The sequence below is a fragment of the Pantherophis guttatus genome, chromosome 2 (assembly GCF_059756535.1).
Source record: "Pantherophis guttatus breed Tessera chromosome 2, ASM5975653v1, whole genome shotgun sequence".
NCBI classification, from domain to species: Eukaryota; Metazoa; Chordata; class Lepidosauria; order Squamata; family Colubridae; genus Pantherophis; species Pantherophis guttatus.
The window spans coordinates 204,448,281-204,471,853 of record NC_142064.1 but is presented as its reverse complement, the minus strand read 5'-3'; the positions used below and the strand labels follow the sequence as shown (position 1 = coordinate 204,471,853).

At 36.9% G+C, this 23,573-nt stretch overlaps 2 protein-coding genes across 7 annotated transcripts in view; one reads left to right on the top strand and one right to left on the bottom strand.

Moving 5' to 3' along the window:
- The window catches only part of SNCB (synuclein beta), a 35,000-nt gene extending 18,499 nt beyond the window's left edge, over window positions 1-16,501 (top strand). For both annotated transcript variants that reach the window (XM_034442797.3, XM_034442807.3), the window contains exons 3-6: window positions 3,367-3,408; window positions 4,255-4,373; window positions 8,400-8,489; window positions 14,303-16,501. In XM_034442797.3, the coding sequence (XP_034298688.1) occupies window positions 3,367-3,408; window positions 4,255-4,373; window positions 8,400-8,489; window positions 14,303-14,335 (284 nt within the window). In that variant the 3' untranslated portion in view covers window positions 14,336-16,501. The remainder of the gene's footprint in view (window positions 1-3,366; window positions 3,409-4,254; window positions 4,374-8,399; window positions 8,490-14,302) is intronic.
- The window catches only part of LOC117680171 (glutamate dehydrogenase, mitochondrial-like), a 49,860-nt gene continuing 35,748 nt past the window's right edge, over window positions 9,462-23,573 (bottom strand). For 2 of the 5 annotated variants that reach the window (XM_087887558.1, XM_087887561.1), the window contains 2 exons: window positions 10,737-10,804; window positions 9,462-9,653 (listed from right to left, as the gene is read on the bottom strand). In XM_087887558.1, the coding sequence (XP_087743684.1) occupies window positions 10,739-10,804 (66 nt within the window). In that variant the 3' untranslated portion in view covers window positions 9,462-9,653; window positions 10,737-10,738. Of the gene's footprint in view, window positions 9,654-10,320; window positions 10,805-23,573 lie in introns of those variants that run through there. The other 3 variants (XR_015732600.1, XR_004595562.3, XM_087887557.1) reach the window with 2 other exon arrangements.

Here is a 23,573-nt window from a genome sequence, read left to right as displayed (position 1 = left end):
TCTGCACTCATGACTCACCTTCAATATAAGTTACCAATCCTCAACACAGATTCTGACTGAGATTGTCAGTCCTGATAGAATAACATATTTTGCCATTTTTATCTTTCGCCTGGCATTTGTTAACATCTCACAGTGAGGAACCTCTGACTCATCTTGGAAAATGTGACATAAAATAAGCTCCATTTAACTCTTTTGGATACTTGGATGGTGCAAGTGACAATTTTTATTGTCACACGCCTTTGGAAGTCTCTTGACAAGCATTCAGTGGAAGCCTTTAATACTACAGAAAAAGCTGTATACTATGAAAGGCATATTAACAGGGCATTGCTTCTCTCCTCTCCTCAGCATCATTGGTAATCTGCAGCTAGATCTTCCAGAAAAATAACAGAATCTGTGTTTTTCTATTATTTAATGCTAACACTGATTTAATGCCAGAGCTCAGTATCCCTTCCTTAATAGAATTGAAATGGTGAAGCTTGAGGATAGAAAAGCAGAATCCCTGTTCAGCATTTTAAAAATCATGAAGGATGTGTGCTATACTGTTAGAAAGGCAGAGCACACAAACTTCAAATGATATTCTCTTTCGATTAGAGAAACATTCTTGGCTTTTGCTGATTTTTCAAAGAGTCCTAAAGTAACTATAGAAGGGCCTCATGTCTCAAGAATGGAGAACTAAAGAAGGAGAGGGGGAGAGTTAGTTACTCAGGATATCTGTGCTTTGCTTTTAGTTCATGAAAAAGCAGAATAGCTGTGTCTATAGTCCATGCCTTGAGATTTGAAAATTAATTTATGGTTAGGAAGATTTTGTCATTGATTCCTAATAATGTCACAGGATTTAGCGATGCTTGCATAAGCACTCATAGTGCCACTGGCTGCTCTAGCTAGGGGGTGGGGGGGATGAAATAGTATTCCCGTGATAAAATATTACAATCTATGAGTAAGAAAAATTCAATATATTTCTTCATTTTTAAATATTTATATGCCATCCCTCAGAGACAATATTTCTAGATGGCATTCAGTAATTAAGAGGCATATTATCTGAAGACAGACAACAGGGATTCCAGCCCAAAATGATTCATATTTATGCACATTTTGCGATACATGCATACATATGGGTACAGACACAGACAGAGATGTCTGGAATATTCTTAATTTCATTCATGAGGTTCTAGGAATAGCTAACCCAAATAAAGTCATTAGGAGGTCTTCGTTATAATACTTGACAATTTCAAGACCACAGAAACCTGATACATGCTAAACAGGTTCATTGTTGAGTAACTTCTGTGCACAACTGTAGTAAATCATGGCCAATGATAGCTTTGAGTCAGATTTTACTACTGCTGCCTGCATGGGAAGTTCATGTAGTTTCCTAGGTGGCATATTCAGAAGTGCTTTGCCATTGCCTTCTTCCTAAGGCTGAGAGGGTAGTGAAGTAGTGACATAAGATGGGTCTTCCTTTTTCTGGTAGTCTGTCTAGATCGCTATTCTAGCATCTTATTTAATAAGTCAATAGTGTTCCTACTTGGAGTTCTGATTTCCTGTTGGTTCAGTTGTATTTGACCTTTTCTCTGAGTTAGCTGTAATGTCAGGTACAATATCTATCTACACAAATTACCCTGTTTAAGACCCACATTCAACGGGTGCAGTTGCATTAATTATAGAATGATGGCTCATAATGATACAACTCCTAAAGCACTGAAGAAGATACCAACTGACTTAGCTTTTTTTTGTATGTTTGTTTTGGAAAAAATGAATTCTGTTACTGTTAAGAGAGAATTTGGTCAGTACCTGTATAACTGTTGCTGAAATGGCAATTCTGTTTTTGGATGGAAGTATTTTATATTGCAGACTGAGGCAGGTGAGTGGATTTTCTTTACAGCACTCACAGTAATTCTGCTCCATGCAAAGAACTAGATGCTTGGAGGAAAAGTGTTCTGGTGTAGCCCTCTCACCTGATAAGATTAAAAGTGAAAAAAATTGGGTAAAGAAGTTTGAAATGGCATAACCTAAATTATCTTCATGATCTTATTATTTGAATTTTAGCTTTGAGAATTTTGTTAATTTATGAAACAAAATCCTGGTAACTGTGTGCTGTTAGAATATGTAATACCTCACACCCTCTCTTCCTACCTCATTTCATAATACCCAATGTACGACTGTGTTTTTACAGTAACTTACATGATACTCTAAAGCTAAAACAAAATTGGTTAGCAAGCATAATTAGCAACCCTACTTTTACCTTTTTCTCATTTGACACACAAAAGTTTAAAACAAAAATTAGGGCTTATATGTTATCCAGACCTTGAGTATAAGTTGCCCTCAGACAAGATGGAGAGCTTATAAATAAATCTCAGCTTCCATAAATCCAACGCAATTGTTGCTTTAGGTTTGGACACAATAAATCATGATAAATCTTGGTTAAAGAGTCACATGGGGGTGGAGCAAAATGGCAACATGTACATAAGAAAGCTGTGGGAATACAAGTGGCTCTTAAGGTGCTAGAAGTGCCTTTGAATTCAGCTGGAGACTCAAGCAGACCAGTACTATAGCTTTGAAACCCCAAGTTCAGACAATCCATTTGCAGTAGGAAGAGAGGTTGGCTGGGAAATTCTGGGAGTTAAGGTTCACACATTGGAAAGTTGCCAAAGTTGAGAAACATTGCCTTAGATTATCCAGAAGCACAGAGGAATTGAGCAACTCTTCCTTTCATCCTTAACTCTAACTTTTTTATATAACTCAAGGCCTTATGCTGCTCTTGCCTCACCATTTTTCACTACCCCCCCCTTAGATGTAACACTTTCATAATGTGATGCACACTTTTAAGTACCTGCTCCGAAATGCAATAATAAACTGTCCACAAAGGAATGTTTGTCCTAATTGGCTGCTTGGAATAGTTGCAGTCCACAAAGAAGCAACTGACAGCTTCTATATTTGAGAGAATTATTGAAGCATAAGTTCATTGATTGATTCTAGTCATCCAATTGATAAAATGTGGCCAGAGATATTTCATCTTGAAGTCTCTTCCCTCTGAAATGGGTCTCTGCCTGAAGGACTGAGATACCAAATTTCTTTCCATGTTTCCTTGAGAAGGCAACTTGAATAGGCCACGCTAACGTGTGTAGAATGGATGAAATGCAAACTGGATTTAATAGATTTGTCCGTAAATGCTACAAGATTTGTGTTTCACTGTAAGAAACTAATATGACTACCCTTCCAGAAACTGAATAAATGTGATACCTTATAATTTTTTAAAAAAGGAAAATTATTCCCTGGAGATAGTAAATAAAATGAATTGCTTATCATTATTTCCAGTGAAGTGGCATACTCCTGTCTAATTTTAACTGTTAATCCTTTCTGTCTCTTTAGGAAGTAAAACTCGGGAAGGTGTGGTGCAAGGTGTAACCTCAGGTAATGTTTCTCTTCTCCCCCAACTTTAATCCTGAGTGGGCAGTTGTATTAAAACATTGGCAAGTCAATAAAATAGTCATATTATTAAAATCTTTCCCATAACTGAAGCTGGACAAAGTATTCCTTCTACTTGTCACCTGCTGACAGAACTGGCTAAAAGGACTGGCTAAGATACAGTGAGTGTGCAACTTGACTCAGTTTGACAGACACACCAAGCTTAATATCTCATGTCAAAGTGTTCGTTTCAAAATTGGGCAGAATTAGGACACATTTTTGAGGGGAAATTTCAGGAATTTTAAGAAATGGAATGGCTGCTTTAAATTACAGCAAATCTTCAGGCACTCATTGTATGGCACATTTATAATTCCAAAAATAATAATAAAAAACCCTATTGAACCTAACCCAAAACTACCCACCCCCCCTCCACCAAGTTTCACTCACTTGGGGCAAGGTTTTCGCTTGAGACATACTGCATTCCTGCTAACAGGCCAAGTGGACTTGAACTGGAGAGCAAAATAAATGGTTTACTTAAAACGGGACAGAGTGTACGCTAAAGCAGTGTAGAGTCCAGAAAAGACATATGTGCTGCAGGAAGAACTTAATAGTGATAGCTTTTCTTCCATGGCCTTATACATATGCTTCTGCTTATATCCATCTATGATGAATAGACTGTATTATTGTATTGTAGTTGTACATTTCTACAGTACTGCCAAATTATATTCTAAGTCAATATCTTTCTTTAGCCAAGTTGTGAAAGGCCACACATTGTGCATCCAGTATAATGAGCTAATTGTATGGTCTTATAAGACTTAAGAGCCTTTTCTTTCTGTCTTCTGGTTTTCTTAGTTGCTGAGAAGACAAAGGAGCAGGCATCACAGCTGGGTGGAGCTGTCTTCTCAGGAGCTGGCAATATTGCAGCTGCCACAGGACTGGTCAAGAAAGAAGAATTTCCCACTGATGTGAAGGTAGGCATCCTGTACCCTTCAGGTGGCTATAAGAGCTATTAAGAATCAATCTAGGGGAAGAAGAATTTCAAAACTACCATAGAAAAAAAGGATAGTTGACCCCCAATAGATCTGAGTGGCATTTGATATTGATGTAAGATCTTTTGTTAATTTAATTTCCCAAAAACTGAAGGTTGACTATGTTATGATTTTAGGCTGCATTTTTATTTTGGGATGAGGACCTATTAGGATGAGCAGGAAAAAAAAATGCAACGGCATTCCAATAATTTTGCATGACAGGATATCTCATGCTTTAGATGACGACCTATAACCATGGTGTGCAGGAATGGAAATGCATGTGAAGAAGAGCAAGTGTTCGTGCACATATGGGTTGTGCAGTAACATATTAACAATATGTGTGCAAATCTCTATCTCATCAGTTGGGCCTACTGTAAAAGGCAGTGATATTCATTTATGAAATGAGTGGGTTTTTTAATCTTCATTTTTATAACTTGTTTGATAAATGTGTACATTTGGGCTGGCATGAACTCGGAAGCACAGCATTGTGTATCTTGAGGCTGAGAAAACCAAACTGTATTACAGAAATTGTCTGGCTGCTGCAGGATTGCCAATCTGAGAAAAACTCTTGAATCTTGCAGCTGAGCTGCCAGTGAACCGTTTGCTTCCAGCTTAGTTTAAAATAGCAACAGCTGAAGATGAAATGAGGCCAGTGCATTCAGGCAGGAAGAGGCACGCTGCTCTACTCAGCAAGGGAGGAAGGAGCCTATGAAGAGTGATGTCAGACTGCCAATCACAGGGCTCTTCCCAATAGCCATGTTGATGCTTTCCTTCCATCTTTGAGATGGGAAGAAACAATGTCATTTAGAAAACTGTGGACCCACAAGCCTACCTGTTACCACAGCTCTGGAATGAGACTGTTATTGCTGCTTTCACAGGAAGTTACTTTCAAGACAACAATTGCTTAGCAGTGAGGGATAGAGAAGCTCACAAGCAAAGGAAAATGACGTGTAGAGGGCAAGAGAGGCTGAAATCAGTGTGGGGAGGTGCAGCAGCTGTTTTTAAGTTACCTCATTGAACAGACAGTGGCAAGGTGGGGGCTGTAGCTTTCCAGACCCCCTATGAACACTTGAGGTAACACAGATATAAATGTAGCTTTCTATAGATTTGTTATATTTATAGATTTTTTAATAGATGTTTTAGCTCAGTGGCTAAGACGCTGAGCTTGTCAATCGAAAGGTCAGCAGTTCAGTGGTTCAAATTCCTAGTGCCACATAATGGGGTGAGCTCCCGTTACTTGTCCCAGCTTCTGCCAACCTAGCAGTTCGAAAGCACGTAAAAATGCAAGTAGAAAAATAGGGACCATCTTTGGTGGGAAGGTAACAGTGTTCCGTGCGCCTTTGGCATTTAGTCATGCTGGCCACATGACCACGGAGATGTCTTCGGACAGCGTTGGCTCTTCGGCTTTGAAACAGAGATGAGCACCACCCCCTAGAGTCGGGAACACCTAGCACATATGTACAAGGAGAACGTTTACATTTACCTTTAAACAAACAAAAAATTGTGCCATTCAATAAAACCAGGGATTGTCTGGAAAAGTCAAAAACAATTGACTTTTTCTCCTATATCTGATGCCTTACATATGTAAAGAGCTTACAGATGGGAATACTGGCTTCATAGAAGAACTGCACTTGGTCATTCACAAGACCAGTATTTTCTTGATCCAAATTGCACATGTACACAACAAGAACTATCTCGTTGGCTGCTACAGTATAAGGGAAATGGCCTTGGAGGCATGGAGCACAGTAGCCAGATAGAGAGGGTGGCCCTGCAACAATTCAATTTCTGATTGGATTTCTTCTGTGCAATGGGAATCTCTGCATGGAAGTCTTTTACCATTTAATTGGAAAACATTCCTAACGAGCTGGAACAGCTTGGTTCTCTATGAAAGGGAGTGGAAAACTTGTCTTCACAACAAATTGGTGGGCATTCATATATAGATGAACCCAAAGACCTAATGTTTGAAAGGGGAGTTAAAACCTTTGGCCCACATGATTTTATGTACTTTGGTCATGTGCTCTGCCACTGCCATTTCTCTAAATAATCCTAAATATTCTCGCCTTTCATCACAAAGAGAACATTTGAGTCCCCTGATCATTGTGGTTGGCATCTTCAGTGCTTTTTAAGCTTTCTCTCTGCATTTAAAAGTGCAACTAGAATGGTCTATGACCGTGATGGTGAACCTATGGCATGCGTGCCAGAGGTAACACGCAGAGCCCTCTCTGTGGGCATGCGTGCTGTCACCAGCTGCTCTTTTGGTTTCCAGTGCGCATCTGGTCTTTGCGGGTGCCAGAAAACGGCCTGAAAACAGCCCCAAAACAGCCCCCCAAACGGCCTGAAAATGAACCAAAAATGGCCCCAAAACAGCCTGAAAATGGCCAAAAATTGGCCCCAAAACAGGCATGCGTGCACTTGCCAACTGGTCTTTGGGTTTCCGGTCCTCCGGTGCGCGCACATGCACGTGCAGGCACATGCGTTCCTGTTTGGGTGCTCGGTGCCGAAAAGGTTTGCCATCACTGGTCTATGATATTCAATATGCGGCTGAGCCATATAAGGTTATTAAAACGTTGAAATATATTTTCAGTTCATTTCCCACTGATCCCTACCATGGAATTTGCCCTTTTCACAGCTCCAGCACATCTTCCATGAACTAGAGCCCATACTATTTTTTTCTGGTTAGTTCACATAGGTTATGTGAAATTTGCATAGGGGTGGGTGGCTTGTCCAATGTACATCACTTTATATTTAACAGTATTTACCACTTGGTTAACCACTCGGATAGTTTAAAAAGATCCTTCAGGAACTGTTCTCAAGTCATTTTTGGTTTTTATCCACCACATATCTACAAATTTAGTCTCTTCCCTGCTCTACTACTAAATGAGATAATTCAAGAACAAGTTAAAACAGCATTGATCTTAATACAGATCCCTGAAGGACTCCAGTTGAAAAAAAATGACCATTTATTCCTACTCTCACCCCATTCCCATTAAATATACCCTTTGATGAGGAACTATAATGTTGATAGGATTACCTCCATGTACCCACTGGCACTTTAAACAAACTCTAAAACACTTGATGAAGCACAATTTACCTTTGTAGAATCCATGCTAATTTTTTTTCAGCAGGGCTTAGTTGTTTTTTCTTATATTACCCTTCCTGCCCATTATTCAGGAAATTAATAAAGCTTAATTGCATAATAAAGATATCAGTTCTATAACTTTTTTAGCAAAAACAAATGCAAAGCATTCATTCATTCATTCCAGATTCATGCAATCTTATACGTTCCTTGAACATCCCAGTGAAAAGAAGGATGTGACTGGCTAACAATGCCAATTCATAAGATAAGTGGAATACCTGCTGATTACTATTAACTCTGCTCTAAATGATCTTCCGTCATACAATAACATATAGAACTACAGAATACATCATTCTATCAAACAATGGCTGGGTTTGCAAAACATGTTAAGCTATGTGATCGGCTAACTTGTGGATTAGATACTGTAAATCCATCCAGGATTGTTAATGTATAATTCATGTAGGAATCTAAACATTTCAAATAAACCATTGTTAACCATGTTTGGTATGTTGTGCAAATACAGCCATTACTTTCCCAGTGTCATTATTCCTCATTACCTAGTCTTTTAGTTGCTAAGTATTTTTAAAACATTCCTGTAAAATATATGTTGTCTATGAAATTTCATGATAGTGTAGTTTATGGGAAAAGAGGCAATCCAGGAGTGAGTTATAACTTTGCCTGGGGATTCACTCTTATGGTTTTAAAGATTATGTTTTTGCCCCAATATAGCAATGCCCCAAGATACCTTTCTGAAATCCATGTGATGCTTGTTCCTAAATAATTTGCCAATTATTTAGACTTGATAAGTTTATTTTTTGTAGAAACCTTCAGAGGACGTATTGGAAATGCTCTGGCAGAAATAAGTAATATTGGCTGTCGTTTTTCATTTGTAGCCTGAAGAGGTTGGTCAGGAAGCAGTGGAGGAGCCACTGATAGAGCCACTGTTAGAACCCGAGAGTGAGAATTATGAAGAGCCACCGCAGGTGAGTGAAGCAGAATTAGGGCAAACTGATCACAAAATAGGAATGAGAAATTCTGGGGAATAAAGGGAATAAAGGAGTTTAGCCTTCTATCTCCCCACCTCCCAAGTCCTGCTGTCTGCTTCATCATGGCGAGTTCCTGGGAGATTTGAACCAAGAATGCTGGGTGTATATGCTAAGAGTATATCATCCAAATAGAGCATGAAGATAGCTGTCAAGCTAAAGCAAGCAGGCATCTATGTTGGGCAGAAGCAATATAGGAAGTTACTGGAAGCAGTAATAACAATCATTTCATAAAGTGCAGGAGAAGGCACTGGTAAACTACTCCTGTGTTTTACCAAGAAAATCACATGCCTTGACAAGATAAAGTGACTGATGATAAAGCAGGCTGATTAGATGTACTCAACTCACTACTGAAGAAGGGCTGAAGCTTTTTTTGGAGTACTAACAATGTTTTTGATGTGAATTAAAGGTTTCCAGGCATTTAGTTGCTGATACTGCCGTAAAGAGAGGGGGAGGGGAATCCAAAGCTACAAAGACAGAATTACACTGGGAACAGTGAAAGATGAAATTAATCAACAGTGACATCTTAGATAGCACAAAACTGAAACAGAGTGGAATTGGGAACTTTCAATCAGTACATCATGTTTACTATTCGGGATGTGGAAAAAAAGGCATTGCTTTCATAATTATGAAGGATATAGCAAAGACAATATTGAGGTATAATGAGTAAATGATCAAAGAATACAAAGTAGACTTCATGAACAACTCTTTAATGTGATGATTCTCCAAGTTTATATTCCAACTACTAATGCAGAAAAAGAGGTGTTTTATGGTCAAGTTGAATTTGAAATCGATTGAACATGTAAACAAGATGTGCTGCCTTTGACGGGATATTGAAATGCCAAAATTTGAAACAGTGAGGAAAATGTGGCTGGAGTTAGAAAACAGAAATTAAGGAGAATGATTTACCAATTTCTGGCAATCCAATGATGTTTTTATTGGTAACACATTGTTTAAACCAAATTGACACCTAAATACATGGAACAGATCACAAACTGCTCATGTGCAAATTCCACAGGGAAGAACAAAGCCAACCAGTTTCCACAATATGATTTTGACCTCACCATTTTCAAGAACATTAGGAATTGCTCTGAAGTCCTAAACCTAATGGAAAAAAATCAGAGGAAATGTGTTGAAATCAAATAAATTGTTAAGGATAAAGGTGAAGAGACTGTCAGACTTAATATCGTTTTCATCTCCAGTTTCCTTCCCTGTGATAGACAGTTTTTTTGATTCCCGAGCAATTAATCTGTCTTGAATTTGCTTTTCTTGTATAGTTAAAGTTGTATTGATCTGTGGTTTTAGAATAGCATTTTTGAATAAAAATCTTACAAGATATCAGGAGTCATTTTTCTTCTTTTGCAAATAACATTTCTGAAAATGTTAATATATGGAAAATTCCTGCATCAAAGCTTTAAGGTGTCTTTCAAGATCTCCTGTTTTGAACTCTTCTAAGATGCCTCTGAATTTTAATTGCTGAAATTCCAATTTATCCTTTCTATTTCTTGGCATTTTTACTCTTGGACTTCCAACTGTGAGATTTTCTTGCTTTCCTTTTAATTCTTTAATTTGTGTAACTTGAACATTCTTTGCAACATTCTTAATCTCTGTTTTTAAATCTATTCTCATATCCTCAATTTCTACTTTTAAATCAGTTTCCATATCCTCCATTTTATTCATCTCTGTTTGTGATATTTAAAGTGTTCATTCAAGTCCTAATATTTCGATAATGAGATTGACAGCATATAAATTTAATAAATAAATATTTGGGTTGCTAGTTTCTTGAACGTTTTATTGCTGTCTGCTATTTGCATATATTTTATACAGAAAAATAGGAGAAATAATTGAAATAAGACACTGCTTTGTTATGTGAATGCTCAAAGGCAGCTTACATCCAGTTTGTTGTTCAATTGTCATTGTTCTCTAGCATTCACGGAAGTAGATCTAAGTGCTACATGAGCTCAGTGGAATCTGTTTCCCTAGTATTTTAGTATTTATAGTCTCAGTTCTGGAGCGCATCTTAGTTAAAGGATTCTTTTTTAAAGAGGAGTTTGTCTCACCATAATACTGCTGTTGTGCTGCAATCAATTCTTCTCTTCTCTTCTCCGTTTATTCCAGCATCGGAACTGTTGTGAAAAGTAGTCAAAATCATTGTATTTATAAAGTTTAATGAACGAAAATAGTTACCATTATAAAATCCAATAGAGGGGAATGGAAATCCAATGATTGATTGATTGGAGATTATTTAAATCTTTCTGCCAAAGAAAAAAGAGGGGGAAAAGTGTGGTCATGTGTGGGAATTGGCAACATGGAGTGTTGGAAATTGGCATTGAAAAATGTACATGTATGGGTGCTAGATAATGAAAAATATGGGCTGGGGGAGACCAGAAATCCCCTGGCTATGCTTTCTTAGTTTAACTTGTGGCTTAAGACATCTAAGGAGTAATAAAAATACCACAGGCTTCAAAGTAGGGAGAAGACTCCTGTCAGGAAGCCACTATTGGCCCGTTAAACTGCAGCATTAAACCAAAATTAATTACAAACAAAATGTGTGTGGGGGAAATCTACATGGAATTATTTTAGTAAAAGGACAATTTTCAACAAGCTCCAAACATATAAAACTGATATTGTTGTTTACAAGAAACACATATAAAACAAGACAATACCACTTCATTAAAACAGAAAAAGTAACATCAAAAATACACATCACCTGGAAAAAAAACAGAATAGTATTTTTTAAAAAATCATCATCTTAAGAATTATTAGAAAAACAAAATAGGATAAAAATGGACAAATTTTAATCTTGAAACTGAAAAAGACAAAAATTTAATTCAGAAAATAATTGTATGAAAATAATGTTTATATCCTAATAGAAAATGCAGAGGGTATAATAATCATTGTTAGAAACATGAATAGAGTGCTACATTCTAATTTAGTCAAATCAGCTAAAAAGAAAAAAAGAAGGAAAGCTCAAAGAAAGGTCTTCCAATATATGGTCACAAGGGAAGAAGCATACATAAGCCTAAAGCGCACACGTGCGAGTACACCAATACACACACAGAATAACCCAAAGAAACTTCACTCTTACAAATTAATTTCTTTATTGAATATGGACTATATTGACTGAGTGCCTAAGGAAGTGCATCTGTGAAATGATATACATAGAGCAGACAGGCTATATTCCAAAGGGGAAGACGATGAACAAATTTATTATAAATGCACTAGGATATATCAACATCAACATTAAAAAGACAGCATTAACATTTTCAGATGTGAAGAAAGCCTTCAATATTTGGGAATTGGGTTTTTTGGGATGTTCTAGGTTAAATGAACCCCAGTGAAGAATTCAAAACTTTGGTGGAGAGCATATATCAACAGCAAGCCGTGAAGATTGTGGCAATATCAACACTCTGCAAACTTCTCAGTATGTAAAGATGCATTGGCAATGAGGTCCACTTTCCCTTTTACTATTTGTAAACTTTTTGGAAGTCCTAGTAAACATGATCTAAAAAGATAAAACAAATAACCAAGATCTGAATTCAAGGAGAAGAATACAAGAATGAGATGCTATGCACATGATATAGTATTAACAATTATACAACCGCAAACTCCATACAACAATTGATGTAAGTAGTTAAAGAACTATTTACATCAATTGTTGTATGGAGTTTGCAGTTGGCTGTTTTTCTAGGTATGAAATTAATGAAAAGAAAATTAAGATAAGGCATTTAACTTCTGATGAAGAAGACCGTCAAATAACAGGCTGGCTATGAAATAACAAATTATGGAAAGAAATAAAACCTGGAAAGTTGGAAGTATCTAAAACTTTTCTGATTAGGATTCACTAAAAATTCTGCTACCCAGAATTTTGGAAAGAAATCTGCCAGACTGGAAAATAACAACTTATTATTAACAATTTATATGAATCTGAAAGGATGTATTTATAAGTCAATGTTTGTTAAGAATGTGGGATCTCTAAAAACAAATATAAATCTAGCATCACTGACAAACACTTTTCATTCCAAAGGTAATTATAGCAAAAAAGATTTAATTACATATGCTAACACGACATATTGGACCAGAAAACAGATTAAATTAAATAAATTAAATTAAAGCAAAAAAAAAAAAAGGCACAAGTGCTCAAAAGGAAGGTATTTACCATGGTTAATATACCTGCCAATAACTGCAAAAGTAAAAAAGTGGTATCAGAAAAGGATGGACCCTGAGAAAGATGACAGAATTTGAAATACAAGTTTGAAAAGCCACCTGATGATTTTTACCTTCATTCTTGAATATTTAAAAAATTAACTATAAGCTTAAGAATTTAAAGAATTGGAAATAAATGGCAAAAAGCTAAGTAAAGCTATAAGCCAAGAAAGTTATAAACAAATTAAGGGATCAGAGAAAATTGGAATATTAAGATTTTTATAATAGGATTTTGGGAATAATTATATAAATAATAGTGAGAATTTTTTTTTTGTCTTTCCTAAATTGTAATAGAAATTTGAGACTCTACAATTTCAGAAATTGGGACACTAGAGGGAACTAAAGTTTCCAGGCAGAAAAGGAAGAGGGAAAAAAGTGAAAGTTTATTTTTAATTTTGGTTAATACCAGGATTTTCAAAATGACACAAAATGACATTTGAAATAATCCATATTTTTGAAGAGTGGGATCAGAAATTAGCACCTACAATGTCAGCAATGGTGTCTGCTTCTAGGGACAGACTGTGTCTCAAAGATGTTAATAAAGGAATGGCAGATGTGAAAGAGAAACCTCCTGAGAGATTTATAGGATAAAGATGTGGAGAAAATTTTGTCTGATGTAGAAATATTAGAACTAGAAATACTGAAAAACAAAAAACAACCCCCCCCCCCCAAAAAGCATGGATTATAAAGCAGGGAAGATAATAAACAAGACAATGACCTGACTTTCTATTGGATGTACAAAACAGAATGGTTAATTCTTTGAAAAGTAAAGTGGAAATACAAACATTTAAATCAAAAAAATGATCTGGATCCTTTTTATTGGATTTCCAAAAGCGGTTTGCTAAAGCTTAGAGAAACCTTTTGAATGAGAAAAGGAAAAATTGAAGAGAGATCAATCCTGCAACATCTGAATGAATTAAAGGTCAAAATTTGTTAGAAGTAAAAGGAAGGAACATAAGTTGGTTTGTTTGACCAAGGTTAAAATAAAACATGTTTTTATAAAGCTCTGGTAACCTTTTAGGGATGTTTTGCTGACACCAGGACTAAAAAGTTGATGATTTATGCATTAGCATGTAGATAAAAAGATGGGTTTGGGGAAAAATAGATATTTATTTCTAACCTTATGGGATGAACAATTATTATGTTTGTTTATACTTGTGCTGGAGATTAAAGAAAAAAGTAACTTCTTTAAATATATTTTTATCTTTTTTTCTTACATTTTCATTTTCCTTCTTTTGAATCTTTTTTTCCATCTCTCTTTTTTCTCTCTTAGTTTGTGTTGGCTTATTCTATTGTAATTAACATTTTCAATCAAAATTAGTTTTTAGAAATACATATAATCAGTCACTTTACCCACCATATTTAAATTCAAGGGGCTTTTGTGAGTAGGCAGTTCTGTTGAGTAAACCATTATAGTTGACTGCAAGTAAAGAGTAGAAGAGTGGATCTGTAGGGCAAGCTTTTCTGTTATCTGATCTAGAGCTGGGTTATTTTGCCTCATGTCCTTCTATTATCTAATACAATTAATGTTTTCAATTTCTTTCCAGGAGGAATATCAGGAATATGAGCCGGAAGCATAATGGCCACAGCTGTTCCCGACACTTCCACCAGCAGCACAATAACAATAATTTCTTCTTCCCTATCCACATCCATCTCTCCAAAGGAAGGTCTTGATACAGATGGTAATGGAGAGAATCCCCTATACCCCATCCTGTCATGAGTTCTTCCTCCAATTCTGCTCCAAGAGACCTCATCAGGATCAGTGTTTTATGTATTGTGGTCTTTAGCGTTAAAGAGAAAGAATACTGAAGACAAACCCTGACCGCAGTGGTTTGTGTACATGTGTACATTTCAAAGCCCAGCCTTACTGCCTGTCTCCCTCCCAGTGCAGTAAGGCCAGACTTCATGTGTCTGTTAAGCAGCATGTTGTATCTTCTCTGTTTTTAAACAGAGCATTCCATATCCTTGACTGGGACCTTGCACTGGGCCCACTGTACATTTGCTTGCACGTGAATCATGCCAACTGCGTTCCATTATCATTGGAACTTTTTAAAAAAACAATATCTCTGTCCTGGTCATGTAAAAGAGACTTCCTGATTTTAATGGTGCAGAAATTGTGTCTATGTATCCTAAACAAAAGGAGCATCTTTCCTTTCCTGCCCCCAGCGCTCTGTATATTTTGACTGTGGCATGGATATATACCTCCCACTGTCGCTGTGTGTGCAATCCTGGGTTGCTGCTAGTGATGCAGCTACCCATCTCCATGAATAAAGCCAATTCTTGACTGTAGCTGTTTTTCTCCTTCCACGTGGTTCATAGGTGAAGAGGAGGAGCAATTATCCTGTGTTTTTCTGAGAACAAGGTAGTTTTCAGTGGGCCAAGTGTCCACATTGCTGACCTTTCAAGGCTTTGAGAACAGCATAACTGTAATGTCTAAGGGAAGTGGCTGATGTTGCTTCTTACAAACTAATACAACTTCAGTGATTTTTTCCAAATTAAAGTATAAGCAATCAGTAACTAAAATGGAACATCCATTGGAAGTGCTGAACAAGCCCCTTCAGCAGGTATATTTTTTTCATCCTAGATGAATAAGCTAGAGGTCTTAAAATTGAACTGCCAATATTATATCCATCTCTATTGTGCAGTCATACGTAAACCAGCACTCTATACTGTACGTGATTTTAAAAAAATAAGCTGTAAAGGTAGAAAACATAGAGAAAATAATCAAAGGACAGAAATCTTTTCTGAAAGATTATAACATTTAGGGTTTAGAACCTGATAGAAAGAAAGTAAGGAATATAATTGTGCATGGTACAGAGAAAGTGAAAAAAAATTGTTCTCCTTCTCTTATTAAACTAGAATCTAGGCACTTCCATTGAAGCTGATTTGCAGGAAATTGGAGATAGATACAACATAATTTATAAAATTTGCTGTCACAAGACCCAGTGAGAGTAGTTTAGACTACTTTTTATCACAAATTCATTGGAAATGTATCATTAGATATCATTAAGCCATAAAGCAGCTTCAGTCCCATAAGCTATCACTAGGGAATCATTATCAGAGAAGGAAACTATTTGCATTATTGTATTTATTGGCTTCTCAGAGGTATCTGACTGGTGATTGCTAGAGACAGAATGCTGTACTAGATAAGCCATAGATCTGATCCAAGAGAGCTATTGTAGTCTTAAGATATACATGTCAACACACACACCCCTGTTCAGCCTTAAAATATTAGGGCAACACTGTCTTCTGAGATAATAATTATTGGAAATTAATATAGTCCAGTTAACACCAAGCCTGCTTATAAGTAGTTGATCTAGTATCCGATTCCAAAACAGTTGCACTGCCATTAATTAAGAATAATGCTATTCATGTGATTGATGAAGACAATATGTAATAAATCTTGATTAAAAGGATATTTTGCTTACTTTTAGTGGGAAAATCACGCTTCAGAAAAACTGCCACAGGGCAGAAAAATGTGTGCCTTCCACTTTGAAATGAGAGAAAAGTTCAAGTCTTTTTAACCACAAAATTTTGTGGCTTGAAATCCCTACCAATTTACCCATCCAATATCTGAGTAGTTGCTAAAAGATAAGAACAATATTGTAGCTGCTAATTTCCATGTTATTTTGTTAAGTTATAGATGGCTTAATAATTTGTGGAGTTTCTTATTACAACTTTTTTTTTAAATCAATACCGATCTTACATTGTCTCCCTTTCCTGTGATAAAGCTTTCTCGATAAACATTTCAGTCTCTTCCAATTTGTTTATTTGTCTGAGATACATACATATCAAGAATACAGACCTATATGTTATCCCTGAAACTCTTAGAATGGTAGTTCTATGTTTGATATTTTAAGATACATTACTTTGTTTAGCTATTCTGAATTGCCCTTTTGAATCCTGTATATTCTTTTGCATTTTTAACACATGCCCACAATTGTCAAGAAAAACATGTATTAAATGCTTAATTGATGACTTCACACACAATATGACAGCATGCTATGCAATTTGTCTTGCACAACTTTAGACCCTACTATAAAGTTGCATATAAGGCCAGCAATTAAACTACTAAACGAAATAGCCACAAGGTTGATTACTAAATGATTTCCTAGATTATCAATTTGAACTTTGATTTTCTAGCAACAAGAAAAATAATTCATTTTATTCATTCAGAATGTGACCTATTAGAACCTATTTTCTTGCAATTTGTAACAGACCAAAACACACAGCAAAGAAAACAAAAGAAGTGAAAAAATTATGTTCTATCAATAAAAGTATTGATATAATGGATGAGATGGGGAATTTGTGGCAGCAAAATGGCACATGTAACAAAGTTCTAATTTGAAGAGGCAGGTAGGAGACTAAATAAACTGCGAGGGTGATGCCTCAGTGATAAACCTGGTATTAGTTTACAATAATTCCAAAGGTTGCAAAACCAACAGTATTAACTAAATAATTAGTATTGTAAAAGTTACCCCTCAGCCAGGGGTGAAATCCAACAGGTTCTAACAGGTTCTGGAGAAACCGGTAGCGGAAATTTTGAGTAGTTTGGAGAACCGGCAAATACCACCTCTGGCTGGCCCTAGAGTAGGGTGGGAATGGAGATTTTGCAGTATCCTTCCCCTGCCACGCCCACCAAGCCACTCCCACAGAACCGGTAGGGAAAATTTTTGGATTTCACCCCTGCCCTCAGCAAATTGGAACTTAATATTAATCAATATATAAATAAAATGAAAATCTTAAAAGAGGAATAGCTAGAGAAGTAAAAAAAAATTTTTTTGTTTCCTTGTCCCCAATGTTTGCATGTCTTTAACCATTAAAAGGAAAAAGGATTTTAGAGCTGCATTAACAGAAAAGAGGCAACGGATGACTATATACATGCACTTATTAAACTGAGAAGCCTCAGATCCTACTCTGAATTGCAGATATTTCCAACCATCACATGAGTATATGTAAATAAAGTTGTCATGACTACTATACAAAACTATCAAATGAAACTTCGATTTCTCAAAGCCTGAATTGGCCTTAAGCTCCACTTTGAGTGAAGTGGAAGTAAAAAACATTGGTCTTCATCTGTGGAAAAGACTCAGTTGCTCCCATGCAGAATATATGCTTTTATGAAAAATGGTAGTGAATGATAGAGAATTGGTCTGGAGGAGAACATTATTCACCAAAGATTATCAACATCACCCATAATTTTATCATCATGACTGATGTGGAAAAAAGTGAAGTGGTTCCCAAATGGGAATATACAGCCAGTCCTTATTTAGCAACCACGACTGAGGCCAGCGCTGGGTTGTTAAGCAAAGCAGTTGCTAAGTGAAACTGTAATTGTACTTATGACTATTCTTCAGCTTTTCTTTGCTTTACAGACCTGCAAAGATCATAAATGCAAGGACTGATCATAAAGTTTACTGGATTGTTGCAATGCACTCTACTTTGGATTGATTTTGAAGAGCATCCAGGAGCTTCAGCTGGTGCAGAATGCAGTTGCTCAGACAGTTATGTGTGCCTCTCGAATGGCACAAGTTACATCTCTGTTTTGCAAACTGCATTGGTTACTAGTTTGCTCCTAGATGCTATTCAAGGTGCTGATTTTGACCTTTAAAGCTCATGGCATGGGACCAAATTATCTGAGGGACTGTCTCTTCCTGGTTACATCTACATGCCCCATCAGGTGCAATAGAGAGGCATGCTCCCAGTCCTGTCTCAAGGAGGTTCCATCTGACAGAACCCAGGAGATGTGCCTTTTCTATTATAGTTTCTGCCATCTGGAAATTCCCCCGAGATGAGATTAGTCCACCCGTTAGCCATCCGGAAAGCCTTGACAACATGGTTTTTCCATTAACCTAAGAATCACATGGCGAGCCTGCAAACTGATTCACTGAAGCTAAATAATGGTTGTCCTCTTGCCATTTTTGGGTTCCTTTACATTGTTATTTTTAAATTTTTGTAGTTTATGTCTGATTTTTATAGTGATATGGTTTTAATTATTATTTTCCTTGTAAGCCATCCAAAGTAACTTTTTACTTTGGGTGGCTATATACGAATTTGCTAAGTAAGCAAAGTTACTTTTTCAGCAACATCGTAACTGTGAACAGTTGCTGAACAAAGGATTGTCTGTATTAGGCATTCTGAAGTCAAAGGTGCTAGACCCACAGCCTTTCTGCACAAATCAGTGATGATTTCAAATCTGAGTTATGGCCTCCAAAACTGTGTTCATAACTGGACATACGAAGAATGGGAGCTGCAATTTAGCAGTGAGCAGGACAACAGTTGTTATCAAACTCCTAAAGAGAATGATAAAAGCTCATTCTTTTAACACGAGTCCTCAGTTTCCTCATTTAATTTAGGGTGTCATTTATTAATGTTAAACAGACTTTCCCCATTGCATGAGAGGTCCAACACTTTGGCATCAGTTTTCTAATTTAAAACTGAAGATTAAAATCACTTATAGTTAGTCCTTGACTTACAACCACAATTGGAACCAGAATTTCCATCACTAACAAGGTGGTTAGTCATGCTTGATTTTACTACATTTTTTGCCATGGTCATTAAGCAAATCACTGTGGTTCTCAAGTGAATCATGCATTCATTCAGTGAATCTGGTTTCCTCCATTAACTTTGCTTGTTGGAAACTTGCTTGTTGGGAAGGTCCCAAATGGCAATAATGTGACCCTGGGACACTGCAACCATCATAAGTACATGCTGGTTGCCAAGCACCAGACTTTTGATCAGGTGATCACAGGGGATGTTGTGATGGTTGTAAGTGTGAGGACCACATAAGTCACTTTTTTCAGTGCCATTATACCATTGAATGTTGTTAAGCAAATGGCTGTAAGTTGTAAGATGGATGTAAGATGAATAGTTACACAGAAGCAAAGCATGATAGCAGACATGCATTTAGAAGCACAGTATGTAAGATATCTTGTTCTATTCTAATACCAAGTCAGTGATCTCAACAAGGGAGACCATGACAGCTATTTTTTATCCTATAGCAGGTGAAGAAAAAAAATCACAATGCTGTCTGAAAGAAAGTGCTGGTATTTTGCTGCATACGCTTGGCGGTTGACAATCTGGAACAACAAATCATAACATGACTTAGAACACTGAGCTTCGGGATTGTCAATATGTATCATCAATACTGAAGACACTGAAATGCCTTCACCATTACATCTTGATGGAAGAAGTAAGGTCTGTCCCCACCGTTCTTGCCTTCAGGAAATGCCTTAAAACTTGGCTATGTATGCTGGCTGGCATACATAGGGGCCCTGAAGGAGGAACTGTTGGCTGGAGATGGCTAGTGTAGTAACAGAGAAACCGCCACCACCTCTCTGCTCCAGACCCATGGTTTTTAAGTTTGTTTTGATCTCTTGTAACTTCAATCATTTTTATATTTATATTTGTTTTTACTTCCATATGTTTTATTATGTTTAAGCCACTGAGTGTTACCTTGCACAGTAAGATGACCAACATATAAATTAGGTAGATAGATAATGGAAAAATAGATAGATAGATAGATAGATAGATAGATAGATAGATAGATAGATAGATAATGTGTTAGTCATTAATTTGTTTTCAGATGACATGGGACATATAATTAGTACAGATAAGCTAAGAACAACTCATTGCTCTGGACTGTTTGACATTTAACCACTGCTATACTATGTGCAAGGGACGCGATGGCTCTGTAGCTAAAATGCTGAGCTTGTCGATCGAAAGGACAGCAGTTCAGCGTTTCGAATCCCTAGTGCTGCGTAACGGGGTGAGCTCCCGTTACTTGTCCCACGCAAGTAGAAAAATAGGGACCACATTTGGTGGGAAGGTAACAGCGTTCCATGCGCCTTGGCGTTTAGTCATGCCGGCCACATGACCATAGAGACATCTTCAGACAGCGCTGGCTCTTCGGCTTTGAAACGGAGATGAGCACTGCTCCCTAAAGTTGGGGATGACTAGCACATATGTGCGAGGGGAACCTTTACCGTTACCTTATGTTCATGCACTCAATTCAATTGTCATAATTAGTTAATGACATCTGCAGGAAACCATAATAACACAAATATAATGAACGTGCATCAATAAATAGCATGAATGCAACTGAAAGAGAATTTAGAGGTCCAGACTAAAAGCCACCTAACCCAAATGCATCTTCCTGAAAATAATAAAGCAATTACAAAACAGCAATTTCCTAGGGCAACTAAAACTCAACTCAACCACAATAACATTAGAAGCCCAAGGAATGCTAATTAGCTGAAGCTTTAACCTCATCCTCTTTTGGCTTGTCTTTGCTTCCAATGCTTCAATAAGTGAATTAATGCTTCAGTGTAATGTAGCCTGGTCTTTGTTCCAGGCGTACTCTTGCAAAATTCTACACCACCAATAGGTAATTGAAGATGTTGCATGCAGGTACATAAGTTTTGGCATTTGCATGACTACATCATTATGCATGTATTATCTTTTGCCTCACTTATCTCTCTGAAAATACCTCTCACATCCTGCTTGCTGCAGCATGAAGACACTATTTTTGAAGGACAAATCCCCATGATATCCCACTCAGTCTGCTGCTCCATATCATCCCTGGCCTGTTGCTGAAGCTACCTAGAGTGGTCTTCACAGATACTCCTCAATGTCTATTCATTCAATGACAGTTCAAAGTTACGACTGCTGAAAAACTGGACTTTTGATTGATATTTATTTATTTATTTATAATTAATGACAGAAAAAGAGCAAAAGATAAAGATAATGATGGAGTACATAAACTATCAAAAAGAGAAAACAAAACATGGAAAGTGCTTTAACAAAAAGTGGAAAAAATGATAGAAAAATATGTTTATGTTACAATTCTATATATACTTATTTAATGCAAATATTAGTCATGTATGTATATATTTCTAATATATTTATACATCTTTTTTAAAACTACTGTATTTTGTATGAGTCCCATATTTCCTTATACATGTCTAATAAGTCTACATCTATAGTCCTCGACTTATGACCATAATTGAGCTCAGAAGTTATGCTAGTTAATAAGTGGGTCATCACAACTGTGTCCAATTTTATTATCTTTTTTGCAGTAGTTAGAAAACAAATGCTGTGGTCTTTCTTCCTTCCTTTTTCCTAATTGGCTGCCCATTTTACCACAAGGTAATTCTGGGCAGTTTATAATAACAAAAGATACACAAACACACCAATTAATATCTGCAAATGCTATGATCCAATTACAGATGGGGAGGGTGGGGACAGGATTGATGGGGGGGGGATCTGTTGTTAAACAATCAACCACCTCCACTGTGATGTTCTCCCATTGGGTTCCCAAGTTAACTGGCAGAGCCAAGTCTCTAGGCCCTTATGAAAGGTCAGAAAGGTTGGAGCCAGCCTCACATTGGAGGAAAGATGTTCCAGAGGGAAGTTGTGTGATTTTTACCTGCTTTTGGTGTAACTATAATATAAATCTGTTTAAACACTGGTGATAAAATTCCCTTATCAAATATCTGTCATTTTGGCACCAGAAGATCTATGAATGTTTTATACCACTTGATAGGGAAGCCATCTAAACCTGTTTTTTTACAAGTTGACATTTCAAAAAACATTTGTTTACTCTCTACCTCAGATAGTGAAGCAAATAAAAGCTGGTTTTGTGTAATTTAAATGTGGCAAATTAATTTTAGTTTAAAAGGCCTCGTATATCCTCATTCAATACACCATTTGGCTTATTATATAATTCTGAATAAAATTTTAAAAATTCACAATTTACATCCATTGAATGTAATGACTGATCCTTGAATTTATGACTATTACAGCATCCCTTATTCATGTGATAAAAAATTGAGGCAGACTGCATGCCTCCCCACCCCCAAGCTAATCTTTTGTCATCTTCACCTGCCTTCCTTCTCCTAGGCTCTCTATCCTGGCCATGCAGAGAAAGTACTGCATCTCTAGGGCTTCTTGCTTCGGGGCTGTTTGCACCCCCTCTGTACCATCCCCTAGCCCTAGTGCACATGTTGTCTCTCATTGGCCATCACCCATCCATTTACTTGCCTGCCAGCCTGCTTGTGAGCCACCTGGAAGTTGCAAGTGGCTGCTAATGGGGAAACTATGGACGCTGTGCTGAGGCATGTTGGGGTTAAATTTCAGGCTTCCTGCTGGCTTCCAACAACCAAAATCAGTTGTTGGAAGCCAGCAGGAAGCCTGAAATTTAACCCCAACATGCCTCAGCACAGCGTCCATAGTCTATAAATGATGGGAAGAAGCACAATCTACCAAATGGGAGCAGCAGAGCTATAGTTTTACTAGACAAATGCATGTGTCCATGTTCAAAACCAACTCTGGATATTCCATATATGTTACATCCCATATAGCTGAATGAAAATCATGTGGATTTAAGGAAGGTATTGGCAATCCTGATAAGGTAAAAACACAGTCCCAATAGTGTAAAAGTATATTCCCAGGCAGACTTGCAGTGAATCAGTTAAGCCAGGATCGATTTGAAACACTTCAGTTCCATGGCCACCATGTCTGGGCTGTTACTTCTTCTCACATGAATTGAATTTCACCTCTCCTGCTTGCTTCCAAAAACTATGAGTGCTTTCAATGAATAGCTATCACAAGGAAAACACAAACACAAGAGCTATGTACATGTAGAACAGGTAAAGATAGTTGGCATGAATATCTTTTTTGCTTATTCTCATGAGCTGACCTAAACCCAATTCAAAGCCTGCAAGTAACAGAAATCATACATACAAACACACAACATGTTGATCCATGTTCCATTAGTCTTGAAGCACCTTTGTTGTTTAAATAAATCATCTTTCAAGC